The sequence below is a fragment of the Cajanus cajan genome, chromosome 6 (assembly GCF_000230855.2).
Source record: "Cajanus cajan strain Asha chromosome 6, NIPB_CcT2T_4, whole genome shotgun sequence".
Classification (NCBI taxonomy): Eukaryota; Viridiplantae; Streptophyta; class Magnoliopsida; order Fabales; family Fabaceae; genus Cajanus; species Cajanus cajan.
The window spans coordinates 42,050,117-42,056,311 of record NC_138522.1 but is presented as its reverse complement, the minus strand read 5'-3'; the positions used below and the strand labels follow the sequence as shown (position 1 = coordinate 42,056,311).

The 6,195-nt window shown below is 35.1% G+C and overlaps 1 protein-coding gene across 1 annotated transcript; it reads left to right on the top strand.

Moving 5' to 3' along the window:
• Nucleotides 1–408: 408 nt before the first annotated feature.
• On the top strand, nucleotides 409–6,195 carry LOC109812517 (5'-adenylylsulfate reductase-like 4). Its single transcript, XM_020376539.3, has 4 exons — nucleotides 409–971; nucleotides 1,171–1,358; nucleotides 1,439–1,563; nucleotides 5,362–6,195. Exons 1-4 carry the CDS (start codon nucleotides 765–767, stop codon nucleotides 5,802–5,804), a joined length of 963 nt encoding a protein of 320 aa, XP_020232128.1. The 5' UTR covers nucleotides 409–764; the 3' UTR covers nucleotides 5,805–6,195.

Here is a 6,195-nt window from a genome sequence, read left to right as displayed (position 1 = left end):
CGCAAAATTAATCTTCTCGTGTTAAAATTTTAATAAGTTTAAAATGATAAACTTACATATACTTTTTTTTATATATAAATATTAAATTAAATAAAGTAGTTAGCAGAAATAAAATGAAACACGATAGACCTGTTTAAGTAAAATTGTTGATTCGAACCTATCACGTGACAGGCAATCTTATCTCGAATAAAATTATTTATCGCGTAAGATATCTAAAAGCAAAAAACAAAATCTCGAGTATTTGATATTTATTAAAAGAAAAAAGCATATATATATATATATATATTTTTTTTTTTTTTTTTCATATTTATTTCATGAATAAATATGAAATTTAAAATTTATCCTCAAACGATCATGTAAAAGTAAAACAAATCATACAGCTAAATAAAAAGTAGAAATAATTGGGAGAGAAAAAAAAAAGAAAAAAAAAGAGAAGTCAAAGAGTGAACAGCAACGAATATGGTTGTAGTGGTGAACGCAAAGGCGATGATGCAAGAAGAGAGGTAAGGTTCGGTTCTGTTCTGTTCTGTTCTGTTCGTTCTATCATCTCTCACTGTGACTCTGTGTATGGTGATGCCATCGCCACTCACCAATTGATACCCATCACCTTCCTCTCCCTAATAAAAAATATAAATAAAAACAAAAAAAGCGTCCACTAAGGTTGAGGCACGTCATCCATCTCCCTCATCACAAACACAAATCCATGCTTTCGAATTAGGGTTTCCATTTGTTGTGGTCCGAAGAGAAGAGGGAGAGGGAGAGGGATGAGGATGAGGGTTTGGGGATCGGAGATCGTGTTCGCGTTGTTCCTCTGTGGGACCCTCTCATGCACCGCTCAATCGCATCCTAACAATAGGGTTTCTCTCTCCACCACCGTCTGTCCCCTTCGCTCCGCTCTCGATTTCATCTTGCGCCTTCCAGATTCCACCTGCCCCCTTCCCGATTCTCTTCGATCCATTGCCGTCACCGAGGTAACACTTTCTCTCCTCTTTCTATTCTAATTCTAATTTTTGGGATTACAAATTAACAATTACGGATTAGAAACCTTGAGAATTCGGACTTCACTATCTTTGCCTTATACCAAATATAGATATAGATTGTGATGTGAGATTGTGGTAACTCTGAGTGCGGTATGGTTTTTCATGGAACCTGTGCATTGTTGATGTGCAGGGAGATGAGGTTTCTTTGCAGAAGGCACTCAATATGGTTCACAAGAATAATCATGAGTATGTGGCTGTGCTCTTCTATGCATCGTGGTGCCCTTTCTCGCGGGTGTTTAGACCGGTTTTCTCTGTCCTCTCTGCGCTGCACCCTTCCATTCCTCATTTTGCTATTGAAGAATCGTCGGTTAGGCCAAGGTTTGTGTAATTTGTTCTCATTTTTAGTTTCTTTTGTTTATGATTCTTTTGATTGAACGCCAATGCAACTCTTGTTGCAGCATACTGTCCAAATACGGTGTCCATGGTTTCCCTACGCTCTTCATTTTGAATTCTACCATGAGGGTTCGTTATCATGGGTCTCGGACACTTGGCTCACTTATTGGTTTTTACAACGATGTTACCGGTAAGGCGTGCTTTTTTTTTTTAACTCCTTATCCTTGATTTGGGATTTGTGTTTTGCTATGTAAATCAATTGTAACCGTAACTTTTACTTGAGATTCTCACAAATAACTCATTCAATTCATGGTGGAGTTTAAATTTTGTCATTGTGTCAGTCCATCTATATTGATTTGAACACACAAACACTAATACAATGACATTAAAATCTGATTTCCAAACTTGATCTGATGGAAAAAAAAATGGACGAATTTATCTGATGCAAAAGGAAATGAGATATATTATCTATATAGATTGGTTTCGGTTATTAATTAGGATTAAATTTTAATATTTGATCATTAACATACTTTGGTGCCTTATTTGTCTTGTACTGCAATGTGTTTCCATTACGTCTTTGGGGTGTGGGGGTGTAAAAGTCCACATGCTGTAAAGAATCTATGAGCGTATCTGAATGGATTATTTCAGAATTTAGAACAGTTTTAAAATGCAAGGGATTTTTAAGTCCTATGTGGTTAAGCCCAGGTGCCATGGTAAAATTTAGTCCATGGACATACTTTGGCTAATGTCTATGCCTTTTGCCATGTTCTTTGATCAAGTCATTGCTGTGTATTTCACATGAAAAGGGGGAATTGTTATCTTTAGTGTGTGGGGTCATAAAAAGTCTACATGCAGTAAAAGAATCTGTGAGGGTGTTCTTGAATGGAGTATTTCAAAATTTAAGAGAGCTTTAAGTGCAACAGAATTTTAACTTGGTGTTTGGTTAGATGGAAATGGAGGGGAGGGGAGCAAATTAGGTTAAATGAGAAAATGTAGATGAATGGCTTGAATTGTTGATGAATTCTGGTCATGTGCTTTCCAGTTCCGAAAAAGTCATAAAATTGCTTCTCTTTTTTTTTTTTAAAAATAAAAAAATTAGCTAAAATGAGAGGGAAAAGGCTGATTTTACCCTCCAATCTGACCTAGAGTTGCCCATTGTCTCTATTCACATTTTGACTCGTTGTTGTCTCCTTTCATTTCTTCACCTGTTCTTTGTTCCTCCAGAGAAAACAGTGACCACTATTCACCTTTTCTTTTCGTTGTATTTTATTTTGTTGCCTTGCTCATTCTACCATTACACATGCAAGCTTGTTGGTCCCTTTCCGTTTGGTAGCCGAGTGTCTTTTTCTTCTGCTGGTTGGTGATCCCCTGCCCTGTTATGTGTATTCTTGCTGTGTGCAGCTTGTTTAGCAGCTGCACTTCATTTTGAGCTTGTGGCTGTTATGATTTGGATCTATGATTGTTTTGAAGTTTATTTCACATTTTTATCTATTTGCCTTTTAAATACTAATATATATATATATATGTATGTATGTATGTATGTATGTATGTTTTTATTATGGGTATGTTTCTTTGTGTTAAAATGCTCTTAGATGTGTTTTTTAATTATTGATCATGAATTTGTCCTTTTATATCTTTGCTGTATATTTTATGTTTTATTATTGATCATGAATCTTACGAATCACAATATGGTTCTATTTGTGATTTGCAAAATATACATTCCAATTCATGATTTGAATCCCGATTCTACTACCATGATTAGGGTGATTTGGAGGGTAGCGGAAGAATTTAAAAATATTTAAATAGTTTGGCTAAAACACAATGTTATCAAATAACCGTTATAATCCTGTTATAACTAGTGGCACAGTCTCTGGGCAAATCGCCATTCATGATATGTTATTTGTCGTTTTGTGGCGATGTTTGCCATATCCGCCATGGCCATTGCCCCATAAAGGTTTATGGCGGTCACAGTGGATATGGCATTTTTTTTAAAACCCATTTTAGGGTTTTTGACCAAAGCCAACCCATTTTAAAGAAAACTCCAAATACAACTGTTTTGAACATGGAATGCTGTTGCTCTCAACCTCAACGTTGCTGCTGTCCTAGGGTTCTCTGAACCTTCATTTGACTTCGATGACCTGAACCGCAGAGGCCCCTTGCCCCGGCAAACCATTCCGGAAAACTTTGGAATGAGGTTCAAAAAGTCATTTTTTGTGTTTTTTTAATTCCTTTTTTTTTCCCTACTTCTTCCTCATTTGTTCAACTGTTAATCATATGTTTTGTTGTATTTTAGTTCTTGTTCTTCATCTTTATTCTTGTTCATCTGATCTTCATCTTCGTTATCTGTTGAGTCCGGTATGAGTTCCTTTTTGTTCTAACATTGAAAATTACATTCAGGAAGATGACGGGAATTATAAGGATGATTAAAATTAAATTATTAAAATGTATCTTGTCTTTCAACATTTTTGTTGTGTTTTAATAAAAAATTTAGGAGACTTAAATTAATTATGATATTGTTTATTTCTTATTTAAGTTGATATTCTGTTGTTTTTAATTTATTTTTACTGTTTGTAATTTATTTTTTGCCATGTATCTGTCGCCATTGGCTGTTATGCTGTCCGTCATATGTATATAGAGGATTTTTGGCTCACCGCCATTGACCATTTTCTGTTATTGATAACCTTGCTAAAACAACCTGACTATTATTTTAAAATTCAGAATTGCCTTCATTGCATTTTAGGTGTATGATTTGTTATTTTTGCTTTCTTCAGCAAAATCCTGCATAGTTGCCATTGTTTTGGTCAAGACCCAACAAAATTGGCTGGAAAGTTTCATTTTAATTGTTGCAACTACCTTTCCAAAGAATAATCCCAAAGCTATCATTGATTGAAACTGTACAAAAAAAAAGAAAATTGTAATACTCGTGACTAAAACATACTGAATTCAACCTTTGTATCCTAACAAGCCCCAAACCCATTTACTCTTTTGAAGATGAGAAAAGTACAAAAAATGAAAATTATACATTTAGGCATTCAAGCCTTGCATGCAAATGTAATCTGCCATCCTTCTAATGAGACACTTCACTTTCAAGCTATGCAATATATATTCAAAAGCAGTATTCTTTATTGGTAAAATATGATTTGAATATCTTATATTGAAAAAGGAAAAAAAAAATCAATTATGGTGTTTTATACATTTCCCATTGTATTGTATGATACTGAATTGGCATAATTTTCAAATGATGCAATGAGGATAAAAATGTATATTAATTTTAAAATATCTTTTCTGCCCTTTTGAACCAAACAAGGATACAGTTATTAACCAAACAAAATAGGTAATTAAAATCCCTATTCTTTCCTCATCTCAATTGAACCAAACAAAGTCCAAATCTTATGTGGTCAAGTCCACAGACCACAGTATACTCTCAGTTTCATTTTCCAAATTTTGAGACCCTGTGAAATCCTTGTTTTACTCCCACAAATTTAGTCCACGAGATACCATCATCCTAGACCACCCATTCTTCCATGTCAGAAATTATGATGGTGCTCTCAACCTTGTTGACTCTGAAATCGAACCAACCTATAGAGGCCTGAATTCACAGTGGTTGTGGAGCTGGAGGTTGGTATTACTTGGATTTAGCAAGGAAGATGCTAGTCTTTGTGAGAAGAAAGAGCAATATTTTAAGATTTGGAAATTAGAAATGTATCGAGTTCCTGAGAAAGGAGTGAGGGGTAACGTATTTTAAAAATTTGCTCTTAGGGGGTGGAATTTCCTATTCTATGTTTTTGGTCAAATATTACCCAATGAAAACTTCTTGCATTTTTTAAATTCCGTTCAATATTGTTTTAGTTGTCTCTATAAATGCGCTGTCTTTTAAATTGTTTGTTCAAACAAACTATGAATTCTGTACCCTTATTATACAGTAGCACTTTTTGTTTTCCTTATTTTTTTGTATTTAGTTCATTCATTATTTGGCTGTCACTGCCAGGGATTAGGATTGATTCACTTGATCAACTATCGCTTGAGAAAATTGGTCGTTCATCTACTGATGAGAAGCATGGTAACACTGAGCCAGAAAGTTGTCCATTTTCATGGGCTAGATCTCCAGAAAATTTACTGCGTCAGGAAACTTACTTGGCTCTGGCCACTACATTTGTGGTTTTGAGATTACTATACTTGTTTTTTCCATCGCTGCTTATATGTATTCAATATGCCTGGAGAAGGGTCATCCAAAATGTTAGAATATGGAGCTTGCTGGAACATCCTTTGATTTGTTTGAAGCGGCTAATACAGTCATTTGACTGTTTGAAAGAGCCGTGCAAGAGAAGTAATCTGCAGGAAGGAGCAATGAATGCTAGAGCATGGGCTTCCAAGTCCCTTGCCACCGTTTCAATTGGAGAGGAAAGCAGCAGCCGAGGGATGCACCAGTGAGTCGACTGTATTGATGGGTTTCCCTTCTTAAAATTGGAGATTTGAATATACCATATGAAAGACTTGGCTGCAAATTATGCCATGTACTTTTGTATCAGATCATCTTCACACCCTCGGGCCTTGCTTAGTGAGGTCAATTATGTTACTGAATGATGTAATCGTCCCTTATATGTCCATATGATCAAGAATTACTTCATTCAGCGTTCTAGAAGATTGAGACTTCAATGTGTATAGTTTAAATGTAGCAAACTCGAGCTGAAATCTGCAATTCTTTGACTTGTAGGTTTTCTTGAAGGTCAAATCTTTGATCATCAGTTCATAAATTTATTTTTGTTGGGAATGAAATGATTGTAAATCTCGCGTAATACTGATTGAATGCATTGTTGATGTA